Source organism: Bremia lactucae, linkage group LG6 (genome assembly GCF_004359215.1).
Source record: "Bremia lactucae strain SF5 linkage group LG6, whole genome shotgun sequence".
Lineage (NCBI taxonomy): Eukaryota > Oomycota > Peronosporomycetes > Peronosporales > Peronosporaceae > Bremia > Bremia lactucae.
In genome coordinates, this window is record NC_090615.1 from 1,774,577 (window position 1) to 1,797,695 (window position 23,119).

Below are 23,119 nucleotides of genomic sequence, written 5' to 3' on the forward strand. Positions count from 1 at the left end.
CTTCATGACACAGTATTTCGAACCTGGGATTAGGTCGATTTCGTGTCGAGTGCCTTTATCCTTAGGCAACTTGCACGGTAAAGATTCAAAGAATACATCCTTAATTTCTTTAAATCGTTATATAAAGGGTTTTCTTCAAAGATTTCCATGATTGGAATGTAAAACGTTCATCGGACTCTTCTCATCGAAGACACTTTCGTCCATCGATGAGCTACTGATAATCCGTTCGACCATAAGAAATACTATTACCGACCGAATATCGGCCACGTAGTTGTCATTTGTGACAATTACGCAGATCTGCTTGACTTTGCTACTAAGCAGATCACGCAAGAACCATTTCGGTTCTAGCGTTGGCAATTGAGTTAACTCCGAAGTTAACTTCGGAGGCGCTAATAGATCAAGTGTATAAGCGCCTATACTTGATCTAATTGTTTTCTAAGACATTGATTGTCTCAGTTTTTCTTGAAACTTATCCAATGGGATCTGGGAACCTTTGACCACAGGTTTCCTGGGACCTATTCCCACAGAATTATTTGAGGGGTATCCTCCCCAACTATCTTTAGCCGAGGTTGCGCTACCACAGCGAGATCTGCTACGATCGACTCTCCAGTCCATCTATGTAACGGGGCGCTACGACTTGTACTGCTTCAGTAAAGTCCACTACGCACTGCTTCAGTTGCGAGTGGTGCCTTACGTTATTTCACGTACACTAGTACGTGCAGAGGAAGACTTCTCTTTAAGGTAACTAGCTTAAAGAGGGTAAAATGAAAACTGTATTAATATAATTAAGTGTCTCTTTTCTATCTTTGTAAATGCTAACTTAATTATAATCTAATAATTGAATTCTTATCTCTACCTTATCGGTCACTCTCTCTTTGATTACTTCTGCAGCTGATTAGTCTGCGGAATAAATAGATATAATAGTCTATACCTATTTTTGAAAAATAATTCTGAATATTACTATATAAAGTAATATCCTTCAAATATTATCTACCTTTTGGATAATATATTAATTAACAACCTTTAAGTGTTAATTTCATGTAACGATACATTCCGTTACATTAGTGCAGCTTTCAGGTGTGCCTTTCATTATTATTGTTAGCTGATGTTTTAATCTCAAGTGGAAGACGTAATTGCTTGTAAATTGCGAGGATGAGACTGTTCGTTGTATCGACGTGCAGTGTAACGGGGCACCTTTTGCTAGTTCAGATAACAGAACTAGTAACCTACTCGGATTACAGAAGGTGGGGTGTATCGACTACCTCAGTATGCGACGTGCAGAGGAAGTTCTATGTAGCTAAAAAGTCTTAGCTATTAAATGAAAGGTAAAGCTGTATCAATATAGGAACCGGCATAGGCACACAATTATTCGGTATTGCCACGCCCCCCCTCCACGTCTGTTTGTTGTAATTATATAAGAATTGCAGATTAAAAATTACAGCATAAAACATTTTCATGGTATGTGCCATTCCACTATAACAATTATTCCTTTAGAGGCGACTTTAGATCCGACTCTTGGTACATTCCCCTACAATACATTTGGGAACAGGTGAAGGCCACACCCCTAAAATATTTACCTCGGTACTACTGAGAGTAGCGTAATGGTAGCAACTTGTTGGTAGCTAAAATTCATATTGAGAAACCTTTCAGTAGACCTTCAAAGCTTCAGTAGCTCGAAAGGCCTGCAAAAAGACTTTCAACATATGCGTAATTTTATGTTAAATAGCAAGATGCTTCTTCAACAAAGAAATTACGAAGCAAAGCCGACAAAAACTGAAACATAAGGAAAGTGTGGCTTCCTTGCGCTCGTGGTGGGTACAAAAAGAGCCACAAGATTCGCCTATTAAAAGGTAATCATGCAATTCAGCAAAAGTTGATAGAATTAGTGTTAAATATATTCATCCTTAGCTTGACTCCAGAGACTAACATGCATGCACAAGATCGCACCTCCGACCCTTGTCGCTTATTTCCAGCTCAACTTCTCCCTCGTGCTCGTTTTCCTGCTCTTTCTTTTCGCTCTTCTTATGACTTGCCAATCAAGTGCGGGCGCTCTTGGCTTTTGTCACCTGTAGGAACAGTACATTTAATATCGCCGAACGAAAACAGCTCATGGGCAGTCACTACTCTCATGGAGATAATTAGGGTGTGTTGCTACAGCGATTCCCTAATGTAATGTAGGGGGTACGATGTTTCAAAGGACAAAAGGGCGATCTAAAGACGATTCTAAAGTAATAACTGTTGATTTTGGATGCAGAGGAATGACCCATACAGTAAAAATACTTTATATGACGTTTTTATATAATACAGACGGGGAGGGGGGGGGGGTGGGCATACTAAAAGGGGTGTGTGGATATACCGGTTCCCTTAATATATTAAGTTCTTTAATAACAATATTTTATCTACTGGCTAATATATTAATAACTAACTATGCAATGCGTCTCCTTGTGCAACGCCTAATCTGTCTTGTAACGATTGGCGGGGTTGATTTAGAATTAAATCAACCAATCAATAGAACTAATGTCTTATTGCGTCAATATTGCCAAATTTGGTAATATTGGAACTATTTAGTCAAAAATATAAAAGATTGTAATTTGTGCTTCTTTATTTATTTCCTCTCATTGAAAATAATATTTACTATTTCTCATAGAAAACAATATTTATGTAACGAAACATTTTATGACATCATCCCTTATGTGTCTCTCTCTGTAAGGACTTACCGATTTTATCTCTATTTCAACTTTTAATTGCGCATGGTGTCGAAACTCGTTCGCGTCGCCTGTGAGGCCGCAAAGCTGGCAGCTGTTAACGATGCAGATGTCAGTAGACGCTAATGCGGCTACTGTGGGGAATAAGTCACCTTCTACTCCAATTGAGGAGACTGATGTAAGTCACCTGCTACTCCCACTGTAGGTGACTGGGCCGAGTCGGCGTCATCGCCCGACTCGGTGGCAACTGTTAAGGTCTCCGGATCAAGTAAAAAAACGCTATTCACACTCGAATCTGTCAATGGATGTGCAAGAGGGGAAATTCGGGGTTGCCTCGTTCGCCGAACCCAAGTCAACACCGTGACTTGGATCACGTCCTCCGTTATTTACGGCAGGACGATGGTCACGAACAATCCCGTCGCTGCGAATCAACAGTGACGGTCGACTGTGCTTCTCTTGACCAGTTGAAAAACTGTGCGCAAGCTGCGGATGATCAACTGGTGAACGAACGGACACATCAATCCCTTCAAAACGATCTCATCCTTGGTGGATGTATGGACCGTTTGGTTCGTGAGAAACAGGCTCTGTCTCGAGACTATCATGCTTTAGCTCGGGACCGTCGGGCTTTGGCAGACGCCTTAGACCGTTCCGGTGTGAATCCAAATTGGTGATCCATCGCTCGGCGGTGCGGTACACGAAACGGGCCGATTCTCTTGGGCAGCAATTTATTACTGCCACATTCGTCACTCCATATTTTAGTAGGTTTACCGTAGACAGTAGGACTAGATCATTAACATTTTATGAGAGAAGTTTGCTCTTCCATTTTGTCCGAGTTCCGTTTCTGGCATTCCACCGTATCAGCGGTGGAATCCTGTTTGAAACGAACCACTGCTTCTCAAGCCAGCAGGAATTCTTCTGCTGATTTTGTTTTGTTTTTGTCTCCAGTGCGACTGGTGCGCACTGCGGAGATGTCATTTCTCCTCGTTAGTGAGAGCATTACTGATCTCACTAATATTATTGTTTTCGATGCTGAGTCTTTCAGCATTGTTATCGATGTCAGTAATATTCTTTCCGCTATTACTGAATTTGTCCATTTCAATGTTAATTAAGTCAACATTGGTATACTTCGCATTCACCGTAGAGCATTTTCAACTGTGTTCTAAGTGATTAGAATACGGATTGCAAGCACTGCCGTGAATCTGGGGTCTATCTGTTACCAATTAACGGGGTAACCCATGCAGTCGGAGTCGAAATATCGTGTCAACAATGACAGGAGCACAGCCTTTGGCTGTGGTCGACTCCGGGACTGCAGCAAGATGGACCATCTTGCTGAAATGATCAATAAACACAGGAGCACAGCCTTTGGCTGTGGTCGACTCTGGGACTGCAGCAAGATGGACCATCTTGCTGAAATGATCAACAAACACAAGAATACCATTATCTTGTGATCGTTTTCGGGAATTCCGAAGACGAAGTCTATAGATACAGACTGCCAACACTCAGTCGAAACAGGCAGAGGTTGTAACGGAGCACGGGATGAAGCGGTGGGCTTTTTCCGTTGACAAAATTCGCAAGCACGTACGTACTTGCGGACGAACGCATACTGGCGTGGCCAGTAGAAGTCGCGACTTATCGTGAGATAGGTCTTCTCACGTCCACGATGCCCACTTCTTGTTACATCTTGGCACTCATTCATGATAAGTAATTGCAAATTATGATGGGTTGGGGTGACGGCACGAGGTGTGTCGCCAGCAATGGCTGTGTAATACAGTAAACCATTGCGTGTTGTGCATCGATCCGTTGAGAGTCGATACAATTTCGACAATCCTATCAAGGATTGATGTGATGGATTTTTTAGGCAATTCATCAACCTATAAGAGCCTTATCTTCTTAATAAGCTTTTCTGACGTCATCAAGTAATATTGACGACAAAACACTATTGTTGCAACAGCGGGCTCATGCTCACTGTTGATAGTTGCAACAGTGGGCCCATTCCCATTGTTGCTTTGCGCAGCCGGCTAAAAATGGGGCCGGAGCGAAAGGGCATCAGCGCCCGACATTAAGTCGTCCTGGTTTATAATTCACGGAGAAGTTATACTCCACGAAGAAAAACAACCATCTCATCACTCTTGCAAGAGGTGTGGAGTGTTTATGGCCTGGCGTAAAGACGCATGGTCCGTATAATCAATGAATGCTTTACCCCCCAAGAGATAGACCCTAAAATTAGCCAGTGCATACTTCATGGCAAGGCATTCCTTGTCATGCAATGGGTAATTGCGTTCAGCTGATTAAAGCTGACGCGACTGATAGCACACGACGCGCTCTGCGCCGTCTCTGTCAGATTCCATTAACGGACAGCTGATTGAAAAATCGCTGGCGTCACAGACCACTATGAATTGGTCTGTCTTGGTCCGGAATCGCCAGGAATGGCGATTGCATTTGATACCCTCAGAGGAACGCTGACAATGAGCGTTCCAAGACCATTAAACATTTTCTTCAAGAAAGAAGAATATTTACCATCATTTCGGCATAATTGTGGGAGTACTTATGTATGTACGCCGCTAAGCCGAGGTAATTTCGAAGTCCCTTTACATCGACTGACACAGGCGATGTAAAGGGACTTCGAAATTACCTCCAGTCGGTGATCGGCTTCATCTTTTCCGGATCAGGGTGTACACCGTGGTTATCCAGGATGCTCCTAAGAAGTTGTCTTTCGCTTGCAGCGATTATACACTTCTTGAGATTTGCATACAACTTATGCTTACGCATAAGTTTAAGAACCTTGCGGACGTGGGTACGACGTACTTCAACGTCCGACTTTCCGTTCATGATTCTGCTATTAACGAAGACGTCATCAACTAGCCACCAACTAGCCACTCCATACCACTCCGTTTGGAGTGCTTATTGCTGTGAACAAAATAACCTGTTCATGCATAAGAATCTGATAGAATCCATTCATCAGATCCATTGACAAAAAGATAGTAATATTTGACATACCATTAACGATTACGTCTTTTCGTGGTATCGACGTTTGAGCCGGTACCGTTGCAGCGTTCAATTTATTGAGCGCATGCACAATCCGCCACACTCTGTTGCTTTACGCACACAGAAGGTCGGAGAGCTATGTGGGGAGGTTGACTTCCTGACATGGCCCTCTGCTAAGCGATCGGCAAACAATGTGTCGATCGCTTATACTTGTTCACGAGGCAATGGTCACTACTTCATGACACAGTATTTCGAACCTGGTATCAGGTCGATTCCGTGTCGAGTGCCTTTATCCTTTGGCAACTCGCACGGTACGGATTCAGAGAATACATCCTTGAATTCGATCAAATCCTTATATAAAGGATTAGATTTCAAATACTCTCGGGATTGGGACGTAAAACGTTCGATCCGGGTCTTCTCATCGAAGAAATTTTCGTCCATCGATGAGCTTCTGAGGACCCGTTCGTTTTCAGGAAATACCATTGCCGACCGAATATCGGCCATGGAAATTACGCAGATCTGCTTGACTTTGCCACCGCGCAGATCACGCAAGAGCCGTTTCGATTCTAGCGTTAGCGATGGACTTATCTCCGAAGTTAACTTTGGAGGCGCTATCAGATCAAGTGTATAAGCACCTACACTTGATCCGTTGTTTATTGAGACATTAAATGTCTCAGTTTCCTCTTTGGAACTTATTTCCTAATGTACCTGAGATCTTCGATCACTCGTTTCTAGGGACTTATTCCTACAGATTCTTGGGGACTCATTCCCTCAAGTTTTATTTGGAAAGTATCATCCCCAACTGCCTCTTTCTGTGGTTGCGCAACCACAGCGATATCCTTTACGATCGACTCCAGACTATGACTGTCTCTTATAGACAGGCGTTTTCAATTTTCTTGGATGTTTCTTTTGAAGCAAACATCCTTGTTTCGTACCACTCAACTTATTCGAGTGGTCAAACTTTGACGCTGCCTGTGCTTGTGCACAGCCGTCGATATCTAACTCCACAGTGCGATGGGTTGTCACACTGAGGTTTTCTGCAGTCGTGCAAACGACCGAACCACAAGTGAAGCATTGCACTCACTCGTAGGACATCCACACGCTTGTGGACGCTCCAAGACGTTCATCGGATGACGATCGGACGAATGAAAGGCAGGCATCGTCTTGGCTTGATGCTGCCAGTTTAATGCATGGCTCGTACTTTCTCAGCCATGGTAAACCAAGGGTGACATCAAATTTGTCATACAAATCAAGTACGTTGAAACCTCATCGTACTGTTGACCCTTTAACGTGTATTGGATACCAACTACACGTTTCTTCACTGTTACAGATGTGTCTGCTGCTTGGCACACTGTCATCCTCGTTAGAGGTCAATCGCTCTCAATAAATTTGAGTCTGCGATTTTTTAGCGATTGCCGTCGAATGAAATTGTTCGACGCCCCACAATCGAGTAGGGACTTTAATGGCAATCTATTTGCCACTATAGCTTTCAAGGTGATAAGGTTAACCTCATCACCTGGGACAATTACGCACAATATTTGTGTGTGAGGAGCAACTTTCGTCAAAAGGCCTGCAACTGGCCCTGACCATTTTTTACGATCCGCTTCGCCGTTGCGACCTCTCAACAGCGTCGGATTCGCGTCCTCCGCTGTTCCTAGTGGGGTGTCGATCGTCTCGCTCATATTTTCTAGGCATTGTACGTGAGGCACTGCACTCAAAGACGTAGTGACCCATCTTTTGACAGCAATTGCATTTTTGCAATCGTTTATGACTTTCCACATACGAGAGGTTCATAGGCTCTGGACCTCCGTTTTTTTGTCGTCTCGGACGACGATAAGCTCCAGAGTGGACGAAAGCCTATTTAAGACTGAAGTCCTTCTGTTCGCTACAGAGATCGCTTGGTCGAACGACTCTTGTTCAAGCCGGAACAGGTGAGGTTTAACAGGACCGTCTGCAAGACCTTTAATAAACACAGCTATTTGTGTTTGTTCATTAATTGGATAACTCACGATACAATTTACGAGTTATCGTGTCTACTGGGCATTAGCGTGAAGGTCACGCATTCCCTGCTTCAAATCCAGGAGCTCGGCTCAAGCCCTGAATTCGGCACGTGGCGGCTCAAATGTTTGCCTGAGCCCGGTCTTAAAGATCTCATAAGATCAACAAAACATCGGGTCGTGAAGCTTGAGCCCTAAAGTCCAAGATTCGGCACGTCCGGCTAAGTTAGACATGCCAAATTTCTCTTTCGTCGCATCATCATTGATGCGCCGAGCTTTAATGGCGTCGTTCAATTCGACGAACCATCGTAAATGAGAGTCACCTTCGACTGCCTTAAACTTAGAGATTTCAATTTTCAATCTTTCGAATTGACGCGGAAGCGTCGGCCTGGAAGCAGCATGTAAATACTGCTGTCTCAACAGTTCCAACTGTTGAGCACCCTGTTCTCTCAACACCTCTACCCTTGCTGGTGAAGCTAGGATACATTTTCTTGGGACCCGTCGAGTTTATGCTGTATAAACTCGGCTATGGCCGCATGTTGTTTATCTGTGTTCGGAGTACACAGTATGGCGCCAATGACTGGCTCGCCAAAAACGAACTTATGCGTTTGATTGCTCTCCATTCAAGGTCACTTGAATGATTGAACCTTCACGCGTTGCGTGATAGCCTTCTTGAGGGGGTTGAAAGCTCCCTCCTTCATCATTCCACATGTCCATGCTGGATGGAACGTGCGCCGGCCGCTGAACGGACCACGAAGGGCTATTAAGTGTAACGGGGCATCTTCTCCTATTTACTGATAACAGTACTAGAGAGCCTACACTGATTACAGTGAAGGTGGGGTACCTCGACTTCTTCACGTATGCGACGCATGAAACATATTATGATCCAGACGAGATCACATATCCCCATCTGTCAAAGGAGACAGATGGTGACGCCGACGACGGGTCGAGCGTCGATCAGGTGCGGGTGACGGGGAAGGTGAAAGGCTTCCAGCCGACAAACTCCTCCCACCGTGATATGGGCTCGAAGAGCGAGGATGATCGCGTGCGTGACGCGGGTCTTTCACCATCAGCTTCTCCATAAGATTTGGCCGAAGTTTCACCTTTCCGGACCCTGGCGATCCTTCGATCGAATATCGTGAAGGTCCGAAGCCAGTCGCAAACTTGACCTTCGAGACCCCCGATCCGTCGTTCAGCAGCGCTTCTGCGCCTGCGACCGAACGGAAGCAGAATAGTCTGCCGGGAGTAGGAGGGCGTAATCGCCACTCCTTTCGGGCGCCGCCAAGATTGGGGGATACTGCTGGGAACCAACGCTTCCGTGTTGGAAGGTTGCTTGCTCACCTCTCCGTGAAGCATAAGCCTCAAATCCTCGTCCAATGGAGGGAATACGCAACGAGTTTTAACTCTTGGAAAGCTAAGTCCAAATGGACTAGCAGTAGTAGCGTAATGAAGAGAAGCAGGGGTACAGTACCGCCTTTGACTTTTCTCACACGCAAACGAGCGGAGTTGATTCGCCGCGACCGTCGCCACATCGGAATAAGGCTGAAAGCAGCGCAGAAATTTGCTTCCTTTTTTTCAATTGTCTCATTAGAACGCAACACGACCGAGATCGGAGAAAACGGCTAAGGGATTTCTCTTGAGCCTTCCGCGAATGGTAGACGCCATAATAATTATGTGCATCGATAGAAGCGCGCTCTAGGAGCGACGCACTAGTTCCATCCGAACAAAGCCATTTGGATGGAGGTGGCATAGGTGGTATGCCATCAGTCACATAGCCGCGTTCAATTCGGCTAAACTGTGACACCGACTGGACATGATTACCTGCCGTCGGTTAAGCTTTATGCTCAGAATTTTCTACGTCACACTCCCCGTTATGGATAATGGTCTGAGCGACAGATGTAGGGTTTTACTCAATTGAGAAGCAAATCACCTTTATGAACAGTGCTCTCGTGAATGGTCGCTGCGCTAGCTGGCACAGACGACAAGACAGTTGCCTTGTTGACGTTAGGCAAGTTTGCCTTCGCAACATTAGGCGTCTCCATGTTGAAGGCAACTGGTGAATTATGGATGGGCATGATAGCGCCATCACCCTTCCTGATTAGCTCGCTGAACTCGTCACTACTATGTGGTGATGGCAGCGGCGTCGACTCATTATAATCGACAATGAGCTATGGATCTATATATATATATATAGTTCCATAGCTCATTGTCGATTATAATGAGTAATATATCCTCACTGTGCAAGTGGGATGGATCGTTGTTTAGTTGACAGCAGCAGTAGCTGTCGGCGTTGCAACCGTGACAGTAGGCGACGGAGGCGTATTACGCGGCGCGTACGCGTCGTGTTGGTTGTTTGGGTGTCTTGGCAGACGACTGATCAGCTTTGCCCCTTTTACGTGGCATGACGAGCGCCGTGTGATGTCACCCTAGTAGGCGCACGCACTTGTCGCTAAAGGAGTGATTGAGAAATCTTTAGTGGCGCGTTCGGGTAGACGGCTCGCTTTCCCTCGTTCCTCACGTTGGCGACGTTTATAAATTGCAAAATCGTTCTTTAAGAGGGGGTGGTTTAATGGACTAGCTGCCTTATGTTACACACCCGTTAAGTACACTTAGCGGGAGGACAATTGCTTTATGTGAAGTAAATTGACGTGAGTTTCGCATATTGACCCACTTTTGTGTATTGATGCACACAGGTGCATTCACATTAAATGGGTGACGTCTATCGTCATCTGCGAGCAGAGATATTAAGAACAATATGCTCGCCATGTAGAGATGCACATCTACAGAGATGTCATTCAATCATTGGGTAAAGGGTTTTATGCTTGGTTTTATAATCATGAATCAGTCTTAAAGTTACTTTCTAGATAACAAATGCTCACGAAAAGACGGGCAACCGCTTCCGTACGACACTTTTTCAAAGTACAAGTCCGTTGGGTGGGGTCGCCTTAGGTGCCCACCAGCTACTGCACTGTTCGATAGAGAAGACGGTATCCGTTTCCTCGCTGTTCTTGAAGGTGTTTGCTTTGGAGTGCGAGGCCGCTTTAGAAGTGTAACGGGGTGTTCTGTTACATTAATATTTTTTATAAGAGGAATAATTAATATTTTTTTCTGTAAGAGGAAATAAGTAAAGAAGTACAGAATTAATACCTATATTGATTTTGACTTAATCAGTTCCAATATTATAAAATTTGGTAATATTGACGCAATAAGACATCAGTTCTATTGATTGGTTGATTTAAGTTTAAATTAACCCCGCCAATCGTCACAAGACACAATTGTGCGGTGCGCAAGTAGGCGCCATACATAGTTAATTATTACTACATCAAAATTAGAAGTAGATACGCAGGAAACTTAATATATTAATACAGTTTTACTTTTTCTTTAATCGAAAGCCTTAGAGTTTACCTATAGTAGCTAAACCTTCTGAGCTTTTTAGAACCACCCACGTAAAAGACGGGGTGCGTCTTCATATACGGCGGGAGGGTGAGCCTATAATTTAGGTCTCCAACCTCCTCAATCACTGCAAACGGTCCGATGAAATGCGGTAGTAGTTCCGTAGTGCCACCAAGTAATTCAGAAACTGCCTTTTTAGTTAGAGTAGCAGTACTTAATAGTCGCGTGCCGCACTTGAAGCAGACTACGTCTGCATTGCCCAACCCCATAGGAGTGGCATCCAACCTATTGCCGACGCTTATACCAAGCTGTCGCCGAGGCACTTTTGAAGGATTGCTCTACAACTAAGCAAATTTGGATTGCCTCTTCCATCGTCGACGGCACATGTCTAAAATGGGCCAGTCCCAATGCACCGTGCAGCATTTCGTTCATGAACATCGCACCTATATATATTCCGATATGGGACCCACAGCAATGGATGTCGACAGCGAGTGCATCTCTTGCACATGTTATTGCAGGGATCGCTTCGCCTATCGCGCTCAAACAGGTCCGCCTGAAGCAACGCTTCGTTGTTGGGGCAGATGATAGATGGCGCGAATCTATGTCTTAATGATGGGAACACCTTAGCGTCTGTCGTAAAAAAGCGCTGAGTAAGCCCACTCCGAGGCCTTCCGTGTAAATGAACATACCGTAACTACACAATTCGGGTGTCGTTCTCAATGAGCTGCGCGACACCGCATTGCTCCACGGCTAACGACCAGTGGACAATCGTGTGCGCGTCAGTTCCATCGAACTTGGGCGGGTCCATCCGAACGGCCTCGACTGATACGGCCGGGAGGAGAGCGTCTCAACAGTCCTGTCCTGCTCATCCTGAGTCTTTATAACGGACTCCCCGCAGTATGGCTGACACGGCCATTCGCTGTCCGAGCACAAACGCCTCAAACGGCTCCAGCTGAGCATCATGTTGCTCGGGAGGGCTGCCCAAGAGCCTGGCCAAACTTTGCTCACCATGTCCCTGTGCCAAGTGCTTCGCCACCTCCCGATGATGGTTGGAAAGGTGGGGGAAATGAGCCCATTCGATATTGAGGCTCATCCTCACTGACACGATCAGAGAGATGGGACGTGGGAAAGATACCAAGTGTAGGTGGCTGCTTCTAAAGCGGCCTCGCACTACAAAGCACACACCTTCAAGCACAGCGAGGAAGCGATTTTGACCGTATATTCTCACGCGCCGTGTAGTAGTTGGTGGGCACCTAAGGAGACCTCACCCAACGAAGTTGTACCTTAGAACAAGTTTGGTCACGGAAGCGGTTGCCTGTCTTCTCTAGCGCACTGGCTATCTAGGATGTAAGTTTAATACATGATTAATATTCAGTCGAATTAAACATAAAGTCTTTTTACCAAATGATTAGATGCCATGTCTGCAGATGTGCAACTCTACATGGCGAACGTAATTCTCTTAATATCTCTGCTCGCAGATGACGCTAGACGCCACCCGCTTTATATGACTGCATCTATTGTGCATCACATACACAAGGGTGGGTTCCTGTATGAACCTCACCCGAGTGACAGGTCACTTTACTTTACATGGAGTAATTGACCTTTCGTTAAGTGTCCTTTACCGGTGTGTAACATAAGGCAGCTGGCCCGTTACAACACCCATTTTTCTAACGTAGTCTACTGGTACGCAAATGACGAAAATGCATCGTTCCTTCAGATGCAGGAGGCAATCCAGTATCAATCGACCTTATCTCAGCCGCTCTGTAGATCCTGATTTTGAATGCTCTTTCACATGGTAGTAGTGGCGTCTGCGCGATAGTGCCGTAACCCTTAGTGTAGATACGCTTAGTTCCATTATTGCATTTGATCAGCGTGCACATTTATCGTAAGCTTTAAGCGAAAGTATTTCTTCATGCTCTGCCTTCTTCCATTTGATATTATCCGGGTTTAGGCGAGCGTCCCGAAACAATATCGATTCAAAACCATTGATTTTAACCCACGTCATTCTGTACAGACGCTAAATTTGGCTCTTGGGTCACGATAAGTGGCATCGTCATCTGGTGCTGCTTCACGTTGTGCCGCATCTTGTCCATTGCCGTTTTGTTTTATTCGACGCCAATCGCTAGAAAATCGCAGACTTAAATTTATTGGGAGCGATTGACCTCTAACGAGGATGACAGTGCGCCAAGCAGCAGGCGCATCTGTAACAGTGAAGAAACGTGTAGTTGGTATCCAATACACGTTAAAGGGTCAACAGTACGATGAGGTTCAACGTACTTGATTTGGATGGCAAATTTGATGTCACCCTTGGTTTACCATGGCTGAGAAAGTACGAGCCATGCATTAAACTGGCAGCATCAAGCCAAGACGATGCCTGCCTTTCGTTCGTCCGATCGTCATCCGATGAACGTCTTGGAGCGTCCACAAGGGTGTGGATGTCCTACGAGTGAGTGCAATGCTTCACTTGTGGTTCGGTCGTTTGCACGACTGCAGAAAACCTCAGTGTGACAACCCATCGCACTGTGGAGTTAGATATCGACGGCTGTGCACAAGCACAGGCAGCGTCAAAGTTTGACCACTCGAATAAGTTGAGTGGTACGAAACAAGGATGTTTGCTTCAAAAGAAACATCCAAGAAAATTGAAAACGCCTGTCTATAAGAGACAGTNAAGCTTGCGATATCCAAGTTCAACACTTGCAGGTGCGTGTTTGTCATATTTCGTTTTGAATGCAGCCCATTGGGGCGAAAAAGCTTGAACAGTTTTGAGCTCACCGGATGCGGATTTGAGAGCTCCGAAACGGGGGAAGTGCGACGTGAAAAACGCAACCTGTCCTGGTTGGTAGAATGGGAAGTTGTCGATTCATATGGCGATTGACTAATCGCGTTATTTTCGCTAGCTTTGTCATCGCCAAAGAGCAAAGCGTCGAGAATCAGGTTCGTGTAAGAGCGCATCGTCGGAAGTTTGTCCGAACAAGCAACATTGAAGCATGCTGCAACATATGGAGAAGTTATAATCATTTTCAAAAAAATGACTCAAAGTGCTAAGGTATTGACGCTATACCGGCGCATTCTGACATTGCATCGGAAAAAGTTAAAGCCGCACATGCGTGTTCTCGGAGACCAGTACGTGCGTGACGAATTCAAGCGGCACAAAAGCTCTGATCCCAAGTACGTGGCACTCTTCATACGCGAATGGGAACAGTATGCAGCCGTTATGGCGACAAAGCAGAACCGCTTCGGCGAGATGCTCTCATCCGAGGACAATGAGTTGCTCGATGGTGAGCAGAAAAAAAAGTTGCGATCGCTACAAGAAGCTGCGAGAAAGCTTGGCAAAAATATCGGCTCAAGTTAAAATTATTGCACAATTGCTGTTGCAGAATTCGCGGTATCGATGATCGTGGCAGCGTTGTATGATAATTATCAAACTAAGGTCTTTTGCGTTATGCGTTACTTATTACTAGATATACAACCACCGACACGGCTTACAGATTTAGCTTCTACGGGCGACTGTAGTAACATAATGTGAAAGCTTAGGACTTTGCTGGTGCAATAAGTGCAATTCCTGGCCTTACAAATTTTCAGTATCTGTATTTCCTACCAATCGAATGACTCTGTTAAATTATTTCAACTTTCATGGTGAGCTATAGCAACGAGCCAGAAAAGCGCGACGGTGGCCGCAACCTGCGCCGTGCGCGCACCATTCTCATCAAAATTGGCACGGAGATTGTGCAATCGCCTGAGGGCCTACTGGCCATGGGCCAAATCGGCAACATTGTCGAACAAATTGCAGTGCTGCACATGCGTGGCCACAGCATCATTCTCGTGTCCAGTGGCTCGGTCCCTATAGGAAAGATGGTGCTGCATCGTCAGTTTTTATTGTCAGGATCAATGCAATCGCATCTTGGGGGTCAGGTGGATAAAAACGCTCAGTTTTACGAAAAAGCGTGTGCCGCTGCGGGCCAAAGCGGCCTTCAAAGTCTTTACGAAATGTTATTCTCCCAGTATCATTTGGCCTGTTCCCAAGTACTGGCATCCGATGCCGACTTTCGGGAACCTCAAGTCCGTGTTAATTTGAAGCGTGCCATGCGTTCCCTGCTGGATGTCGGCATCATCCCAGTCATCAATGAAAACGACGTCATTACTCATCGTACTACGCCGCTAATTGTCGAGGACAAAATTGCGTGGGATAATGATTCACTAGCGGCACTATTTGCGCAGGAGATGATTGTTGATCTTATGGTGCTCCTTACGGACGTGGATGGGATTTACACGGGCAGCAAAGACAATCGAAAGCTTATCACGAGGTTCCACCGCGGCGACAAACAAGTGATTGCACGTGAAAGTCGCGTCGGAGCTATCGGGCAGAAAGACAAGCTCTACTCATGCATCCGTGCTGTGAATAGTGGCGCTGTGCACGCTGCTGTGGTGGCCAAAGCAGAACAAGGGGTGCTGCTGCGGATCGTCAATGGCGAACGTGTTGGCACTCTATTTGTTTCAGATGGAGAGCCCATTGGCGACGCAAAAATGGAACATCAGTACATTGATCCCCTCTATTCTAGTATTGCTCCGCAGGTCGGGAATGCCGCGAGCAAGTTATAGATGACAAGATAGAATCTTTGGCAAGCTGACTCACGGTAGCTGGGATGCACATGTTATCTTGATCTGACAGAATAGTTGTAACAATTACATTGTTTATCGTGCAAATTTGCACTTCTCGATTTGGGCTAAGATGAGAAACTGAAAACTTATTGCGCAACGCCTACTCGTGTCATGTAACGATTGGCGAATCTAAATTAAATCAACCAGTTAATAGAACCAATGTCTTATTGCGTCAATTTTACCAAATTTGGCATTATTGATACTATTAAGTCAAAATAACGAAAAGATTGTAATTTTGTACTTCTTTATTTATTTCCTCTTATAGGAGATAATATTATCCCTATTAAAGAAAAATAATATTTATGTGACGTACACCAGTTACATCACCCCTTTAAACAACAAACACTATAGTGACTGATGTAGAGTGACAGAGAGTACTATTTTGTCTCCCTCGGTAAATTAGCACTTGTTGATTTTATTTGAATTCCAGCTTTTAATTGCGCATGGTTTCGAAACCCGTGCGCGTAGCTTGCAAAGCTGGCAGGCATTATTATCTTTAAGAGAAAAATAACCATGGGGTTGGAGTTTTTGCGCGTAAAATTTTTTTATGGTTATATATGGAAAGTATTAGTATAGAAGTCATTTCTACGGCTCAGTGCAGCTGCTAGTGATACAAATGATTCAGTAGACGCTTATGCGTCTACGGTAGCGAGTGCGTCACCTCCTGCTCAATTGGAGGTGATCACCTGCTACTCCAATTGTAGGCGACTGGCACGGGTCGGCGTCATCACCCGACTCGGTGGCAACTGTTTAGGCCTCCGGATCAACCGGGGCCACGTCTGATGAACCTACGAGTTCTAACGTGACAACCAAAGAGGTGATAACAAGGTTTTTTGACATTTCGTCCGACCCTTTTGGTGCGGAGTCATCTTGTGATCACTCAATAGAAGATGATAACTCTACATTATGTCAGTACGCATCACCAGGAACGAAGTGATCGTAAAGGTCACTTCGGTAACCATACTACTGGTAGTATGCTTACCGAAGTACTCTCGGATCCCTCCGAGAGTAACGATACCGTGAACGCTAACATGTACCAAAGGAAGAGGGATCGCGATGCTTGCGGTTCGCTTCTGAAAGAAAATCTGGTTGCCCTCTTCGGGCAGCTTAACTCGTTGGTATGGTATGACCAGCGATCCTTACTAAATTCCGTTATTCGACCCATCCAGACTTTACAAGTGATGTTGAGGACGAAACGGAATTCTTCATCGATGCATTTTTATGGCATCGATAGTACACATGCAAGCGGACAAAGAATGTCACTCCTTTGTTCCAAGCTTGGGAAGCATTCGTACCAAATGTGCACAGCATAGGCCGCCAGGCCTAACTTGACAAACTGGATGCTTTCCGTGACCGGTTCGAAAGACAGACCGTAGTCGGTGCACGCTACAAGCTGCATCGTTTGTCCAGAGTGGCAGGGTTACCTTGCCTTTCGTGGGGAGACTCATGTCCATTATGTTGTAAGGGTGCGGGTCATGCCGCTAAGGAGGCATACTCCCTTAAAGGCCTTCACTGGAGGACGCACACCTCTTGTGAGATGCGCGAAGGGATTATGAACCTCCAATCATTTTTTAAAAACACGGAAAGCGCTCGTTCTCTGATGGACCCTCTTTGGAAGAGGATGGGTTTCTCGTCGTACTGTCGAACGAGACCCGGAACGTCCATCATCAATCGAGAACGAGGTTCCCATCCAATGAGGTAACTTGTTCGAACCCCCTCAGCCTACTGTAGTTCAAGAAGCGATCAACTAAGAAACGCTTTTCACCACCCGAATCTGTCAATGGATGTGCAAGGGGGAACATTCGGGGTCGCCTCGTTCGCCGAACCCAAGTCAACACCGTGACTTGGATCACGTCCTCCGTTATTTACGGGAGGACGATGGTCACGAAAAATCCCGGTGCTGCGAATTAACGGTGACGGTCGACTGTGCTTCTCTTGACCAGTTGAAAAACTGTGCGCAAGCTGCGGATGATCAACTGGTGAACGAACGGACACATCAATTCCTTCAAAACGATCTCATCCTTGGTGGATGTATGGACCGTTTGGTTCGTGAGATACAGGCTCTGTCTCGAGACTATCATGCTTAAGCTCGAGACCGTCAGGCTTTGACAGACGCTTTAGACTGTTCCGGTGTGAACTCAAATTGGTGATCCATTGCTCGGCGGTGCAGTACACGAAACACGAGGTGTGTCGCCAGCAATGGCTGTGTAATACAGTAAACCATTGCGTGTTGTGCATCGATCCGTTGAGAGTCGATACAATTTCGACAATCCTATCAAGGATTGATGTGATGGATTTTTTGGCAATTCATCAACCTTTAACAGCCTTATCTTCTTAATAAGCTTTTCTGACGTCATCAAGTAATATTGACGACAAAACACTATTGTTGCAACAGCGGGCTCATGCTCACTGTTGATAGTTGCAACAGTGGGCCCATTCCGATTGTTGCTTTGCGCAGCCGGCTAAAAATGGGGCCGGAGCGAAAGGGCATCAGCGCCCGACATTAAGTCGTCCTGGTTTATAATTCACGGAGAAGTTATACTCCACGAAGAAAAACAACCATCTCATCACTCTTGCAAGAGGTGTGGAGTGTTTATGGCCTGGCGTAAAGACGCATGGTCCGTATAATCAATGAATGCTTTACCCCCCAAGAGATAGACCCTAAAATTAGCCAGTGCATACTTCATGGCAAGGCATTCCTTGTCATGCAATGGGTAATTGCGTTCAGCTGATTAAAGCTGACGCGACTGATAGCACACGACGCGCTCTGCGCCGTCTCTGTCAGATTCCATTAACGGACAGCTGATTGAAAAATCGCTGGCGTCACAGACCACTATGAATTGGTCTGTCTTGGTCCGGAATCGCCAGGAATGGCGATTGCATTTGATACCCTCAGAGGAACGCTGACAATGAGCGTTCCAAGACCATTAAACATTTTCTTCAAGAAAGAAGAATATTTACCATCATTTCGGCATAATTGTGGGAGTACTTATGTATGTACGCCGCTAAGCCGAGGTAATTTCGAAGTCCCTTTACATCGACTGACACAGGCGATGTAAAGGGACTTCGAAATTACCTCCAGTCGGTGATCGGCTTCATCTTTTCCGGATCAGGGTGTACACCGTGGTTATCCAGGATGCTCCTAAGAAGTTGTCTTTCGCTTGCAGCGATTATACACTTCTTGAGATTTGCATACAACTTATGCTTACGCATAAGTTTAAGAACCTTGCGGACGTGGGTACGACGTACTTCAACGTCCGACTTTCCGTTCATGATTCTGCTATTAACGAAGACGTCATCAACTAGCCACCAACTAGCCACTCCATACCACTCCGTTTGGAGTGCTTATTGCTGTGAACAAAATAACCTGTTCATGCATAAGAATCTGATAGAATCCATTCATCAGATCCATTGACAAAAAGATAGTAATATTTGACATACCATTAACGATTACGTCTTTTCGTGGTATCGACGTTTGAGCCGGTACCGTTGCAGCGTTCAATTTATTGAGCGCATGCACAATCCGCCACACTCTGTTGCTTTACGCACACAGAAGGTCGGAGAGCTATGTGGGGAGGTTGACTTCCTGACATGGCCCTCTGCTAAGCGATCGGCAAACAATGTGTCGATCGCTTATACTTGTTCACGAGGCAATGGTCACTACTACCATGTGAAAGAGCATTCAAAATCAGGATCTACAGAGCGGCTGAGATAAGGTCGATTGATACTGGATTGCCTCCTGCATCTGAAGGAACGATGCATTTTCGTCATTTGCGTACCAGTAGACTACGTTAGAAAAATGGGTGTTGTAACGGGCCAGCTGCCTTATGTTACACACCGGTAAAGGACACTTAACGAAAGGTCAATTACTCCATGTAAAGTAAAGTGACCTGTCACTCGGGTGAGGTTCATACAGGAACCCACCCTTGTGTATGTGATGCACAATAGATGCAGTCATATAAAGCGGGTGGCGTCTAGCGTCATCTGCGAGCAGAGATATTAAGAGAATTACGTTCGCCATGTAGAGTTGCACATCTGCAGACATGGCATCTAATCATTTGGTAAAAAGACTTTATGTTTAATTCGACTGAATATTAATCATGTATTAAACTTACATCCTAGATAGCCAGTGCGCTAGAGAAGACAGGCAACCGCTTCCTTGACCAAACTTGTTCTAAGGTACAACTTCGTTGGGTGAGGTCTCCTTAGGTGCCCACCAACTACTACACGGCGCGTGAGAATATACGGTCAAAATCGCTTCCTCGCTGTGCTTGAAGGTGTGTGCTTTGTAGTGCGAGGCCGCTTTAGAAGCAGCCACCTACACTTGGTATCTTTCCCACGTCCCATCTCTCTGATCGTGTCAGTGAGGATGAGCCTCAATATCGAATGGGCTCATTTCCCCCACCTTTCCAACCATCATCGGGAGGTGGCGAAGCACTTGGCACAGGGACATGGTGAGCAAAGTTTGGCCAGGCTCTTGGGCAGCCCTCCCGAGCAACATGATGCTCAGCTGGAGCCGTTTGAGGCGTTTGTGCTCGGACAGCGAATGGCCGTGTCAGCCATACTGCGGGGAGTCCGTTATAAAGACTCAGGATGAGCAGGACAGGACTGTTGAGACGCTCTCCTCCCGGCCGTATCAGTCGAGGCCGTTCGGATGGACCCGCCCAAGTTCGATGGAACTGACGCGCACACGATTGTCCACTGGTCGTTAGCCGTGGAGCAATGCGGTGTCGCGCAGCTCATTGAGAACGACATCCGAATTGTGTAGTTACGGTATGTTCATTTACACGGAAGGCCTCGGAGTGGGCTTACTCAGCGCTTTTTTACGACAGACGCTAAGGTGTTCCCATCATTAAGACATAGATTCGCGCCATCTATCATCTGCCCCAACAACGAAGCGTTGCTTCAGGCGGACCTGTTTGAGCGCGATAGGCGAAGCGATCCCTGCAATAACATGTGCAAGAGATGCACTCGCTGTCGACATCCATTGCTGTGGGTCCCATATCGGAATATATATAGGTGCGATGTTCATGAACGAAATGCTGCACGGTGCATTGGGACTGGCCCATTTTAGACATGTGCCGTCGACGATGGAAGAGGCAATCCAAATTTGCTTAGTTGTAGAGCAATCCTTCAAAAGTGCCTCGGCGACAGCTTGGTATAAGCGTCGGCAATAGGTTGGATGCCACTCCTATGGGGTTGGGCAATGCAGACGTAGTCTGCTTCAAGTGCGGCACGCGACTATTAAGTACTGCTACTCTAACTAAAAAGGCAGTTTCTGAATTACTTGGTGGCACTACGGAACTACTACCGCATTTCATCGGACCGTTTGCAGTGATTGAGGAGGTTGGAGACCTAAATTATAGGCTCACCCTCCCGCCGTATATGAAGACGCACCCCGTCTTTTACGTGGGTGGTTCTAAAAAGCTCAGAAGGTTTAGCTACTATAGGTAAACTCTAAGGCTTTCGATTAAAGAAAAAGTAAAACTGTATTAATATATTAAGTTTCCTGCGTATCTACTTCTAATTTTGATGTAGTAATAATTAACTATGTATGGCGCCTACTTGCGCACCGCACAATTGTGTCTTGTGACGATTGGCGGGGTTAATTTAAACTTAAATCAACCAATCAATAGAACTGATGTCTTATTGCGTCAATATTACCAAATTTTATAATATTGGAACTGATTAAGTCAAAATCAATATAGGTATTAATTCTGTACTTCTTTACTTATTTCCTCTTACAGAAAAAATATTAATTATTCCTCTTATAAAAAATATTAATGTAACAGAACACCCCGTTACACTTCTAAAGCGGCCTCGCACTCCAAAGCAAACACCTTCAAGAACAGCGAGGAAACGGATACCGTCTTCTCTGTCGAACAGTGCGGTAGCTGGTGGGCACCTAAGGCGACCCCACCCAACGGACTTGTACTTTGAAAAAGTGTCGTACGGAAGCGGTTGCCCGTCTTTTCGTGAGCATTTGTTATCTAGAAAGTAACTTTAAGACTGATTCATGATTATAAAACCAAGCATAAAACCCTTTACCCAATGATTGAATGACATCTCTGTAGATGTGCATCTCTACATGGCGAGCATATTGTTCTTAATATCTCTGCTCGCAGATGACGATAGACGTCACCCATTTAATGTGAATGCACCTGTGTGCATCAATACACAAAAGTGGGTCAATATGCGAAACTCACGTCAATTTACTTCACATAAAGCAATTGTCCTCCCGCTAAGTGTACTTAACGGGTGTGTAACATAAGGCAGCTAGTCCATTACACCACCCCCTCTTAAAGAACGATTTTGCAATTTATAAACGTCGCCAACGTGAGGAACGAGGGAAAGCGAGCCGTCTACCCGAACGCGCCACTAAAGATTTCTCAATCACTCCTTTAGCGACAAGTGCGTGCGCCTACTAGGGTGACATCACACGGCGCTCGTCATGCCACGTAAAAGGGGCAAAGCTGATCAGTCGTCTGCCAAGACACCCAAACAACCAACACGACGCGTACGCGCCGCGTAATACGCCTCCGTCGCCTACTGTCACGGTTGCAACGCCGACAGCTACTGCTGCTGTCAACTAAACAACGATCCATCCCACTTGCACAGTGAGGATATATTACTCATTATAATCGACAATGAGCTATGGAACTATATATATATATATAGATCCATAGCTCATTGTCGATTATAATGAGTCGACGCCGCTGCCATCACCACATAGTAGTGACGAGTTCAGCGAGCTAATCAGGAAGGGTGATGGCGCTATCATGCCCATCCATAATTCACCAGTTGCCTTCAACATGGAGACGCCTAATGTTGCGAAGGCAAACTTGCCTAACGTCAACAAGGCAACTGTCTTGTCGTCTGTGCCAGCTAGCGCAGCGACCATTCACGAGAGCACTGTTCATAAAGGTGATTTGCTTCTCAATTGAGTAAAACCCTACATCTGTCGCTCAGACCATTATCCATAACGGGGAGTGTGACGTAGAAAATTCTGAGCATAAAGCTTAACCGACGGCAGGTAATCATGTCCAGTCGGTGTCACAGTTTAGCCGAATTGAACGCGGCTATGTGACTGATGGCATACCACCTATGCCACCTCCATCCAAATGGCTTTGTTCGGATGGAACTAGTGCGTCGCTCCTAGAGCGCGCTTCTATCGATGCACATAATTATTATGGCGTCTACCATTCGCGGAAGGCTCAAGAGAAATCCCTTAGCCGTTTTCTCCGATCTCGGTCGTGTTGCGTTCTAATGAGACAATTGAAAAAAAGGAAGCAAATTTCTGCGCTGCTTTCAGCCTTATTCCGATGTGGCGACGGTCGCGGCGAATCAACTCCGCTCGTTTGCGTGTGAGAAAAGTCAAAG

General features: G+C 45.7%; 2 protein-coding genes across 2 annotated transcripts; both read left to right on the forward strand.

The window, feature by feature from the left end:
- Window positions 1-14,108: 14,108 nt before the first annotated feature.
- CCR75_003582 (uncharacterized protein) lies at window positions 14,109-14,432 on the forward strand (the record flags this gene model as incomplete). The annotated part of the gene is made up of 1 exon (XM_067961676.1): window positions 14,109-14,432. The coding sequence occupies one exon, from the start codon at window positions 14,109-14,111 to the stop codon at window positions 14,430-14,432; it is 324 nt and encodes a 107-aa protein (XP_067818098.1).
- A 281-nt stretch (window positions 14,433-14,713) lies between these two features.
- CCR75_003580 (uncharacterized protein) lies at window positions 14,714-15,679 on the forward strand (the record flags this gene model as incomplete). Its single annotated transcript, XM_067961674.1, has 1 exon — window positions 14,714-15,679. The coding sequence occupies one exon, from the start codon at window positions 14,714-14,716 to the stop codon at window positions 15,677-15,679; it is 966 nt and encodes a 321-aa protein (XP_067818100.1).
- Between the last annotated feature and the right edge of the window lie 7,440 nt (window positions 15,680-23,119).